Source organism: Ipomoea triloba, chromosome 4 (assembly GCF_003576645.1).
Source record: "Ipomoea triloba cultivar NCNSP0323 chromosome 4, ASM357664v1".
Taxonomy (NCBI): Eukaryota; Viridiplantae; Streptophyta; class Magnoliopsida; order Solanales; family Convolvulaceae; genus Ipomoea; species Ipomoea triloba.
Genome location: NC_044919.1, coordinates 32,521,433 through 32,523,036, shown reverse-complemented (window position 1 = coordinate 32,523,036; position 1,604 = coordinate 32,521,433). Strand labels below are relative to the sequence as shown.

The 1,604-nt window shown below is 37.3% G+C and overlaps 1 protein-coding gene across 1 annotated transcript in view; it reads right to left on the bottom strand.

Annotated features, from left to right (window-relative positions):
- Positions 1-437: 437 nt before the first annotated feature.
- The window catches only part of LOC116017676, a 3,530-nt gene continuing 2,363 nt past the window's right edge, over positions 438-1,604 (bottom strand). Inside the window, exons 2-3 of the mRNA XM_031258301.1 lie at positions 640-1,437; positions 438-529 (exon numbers count right to left, since the gene is read on the bottom strand). Coding sequence (XP_031114161.1) covers positions 495-529; positions 640-1,437 — 833 coding nt within the window. The 3' untranslated portion in view covers positions 438-494. The remainder of the gene's footprint in view (positions 530-639; positions 1,438-1,604) is intronic.

Genomic DNA, 1,604 nt, shown 5'->3' with positions numbered 1-1,604 from the left:
TATTGGCACCTTTCTTTGACTTGTTTGTCTGCTTACCCTTAATGCAGTCAATGCAAGTCTCAAAATCAGTATAGTCTAGAGTAGAAAGTACTCCATCCTTTACTAATCTTTTAATACGCTCAAGGGAGATATGACCTAATCTCCGATGCCATAACATTGAGGAGTTTTCGTTAATACTGCATCGTTTAGTGCCGTTTTGAACATGTAAAGAATTATAAATTGAAACATTCTTTAAGTTAAGACGATAAAGACCATCAGATAATGTACCAGTGCCAATACAAGTAGAATTATGAAATAACTTGAAATACTTGGCATTAAATTCAAATTTAAATCCAAAGGGTACAAGTCTAGAAACTGAAATTAAGTTCCTAGAGAAACTAGGAACATAAAATGTCTTATCTAGCGTCAAAACAAAACCATTATTCAAAACTAAAGTACAAACTCCGACAGCTTCTACAGGTGATGCAATCTTGTTTCCAGAGAAGATGCTACACTCAGTTCCCGTTGGCTGTCTCAGATTTGTCATAGCCTGCAAGGAGTTTGCAATGTGGATTGTTGAACCAGAGTCAATCCACCAAGAATTAGTATTAACTTCTGACATATTGGATTCAAAACATACAAAAGAAGAGGAAACATTACCCTTTTGGGACATCCACTTCTTGAATTTGATACAGTCCTTCTTCATGTGTCCCTTCTTTTTACAAAAGAAACACTTCTGTATCTTCTTAATGTCAGCTTTTGGGGGCAGTTTGCCCTTAGTTGCTACGGTGGATCCCTTGGACTTTCCAGATTTTCTTTTATACTTTGTTGTGGCCATTAGAGCGTTTTCCCCAATCTCAGTCATAAGCCTTTGTTCTTCTTGTGCACACATGGTTATCAACTCATTGATAGACCAATCTACTTTATGTGTGTTGTAAGAAATCTTAAAGGGGCTATATTCTTGAGGAAGGGTATTAAGTGCAAAATGCACCACAAAAGTATCTGGTAAAATGATTTCCAGCTTCTTTAGTTGAGCTGCAATATCCCTTACTTGCATGATGTGTTTACGCGTGCCCTTAACAGTGGTAAGACGAAGATTGATAAATCGCATTATTAGAGTACTTGCCGATGATTTCTTTGAGTCAACAAATTGATCATCAATGGCCTTGAGCAGAGGCTTGGTTTTCTGAATTTCCTCAATGGAACCACGAATTTCTCTCGAAATTTTTGACTTAATGAGGTGCACACATAACCGATTGGATCTCTCCCATCGTGCACGAAGCTGCTTGGCTTCGTCAGTGCTTTCTGCAGTAACCTCGGAGGGTTCCTCATTCAGAACAGCGTAATCTAACTCTAATAATCCCAAATGTAGGAGAATAGCATCTTTCCACTCTTTGTGATTATCGTCGTTAAGCAAAGGAACATCAATAGTTATGGTTTGAGTGACGGGTAGAGTTGCTGTAAAGAGTAACAATGAATGCTTGGTTAGAATTTTTTTTCGAGGCAAAAAAAAAATATAGAGAGAGAGACTGATATTGTTACCAATGTAAGTTATGCAAAAGATAGACTCGTATGCCATAAAAATTGCCTGTGGGCTAAATTTTTACGCACAATGAATCTATCAA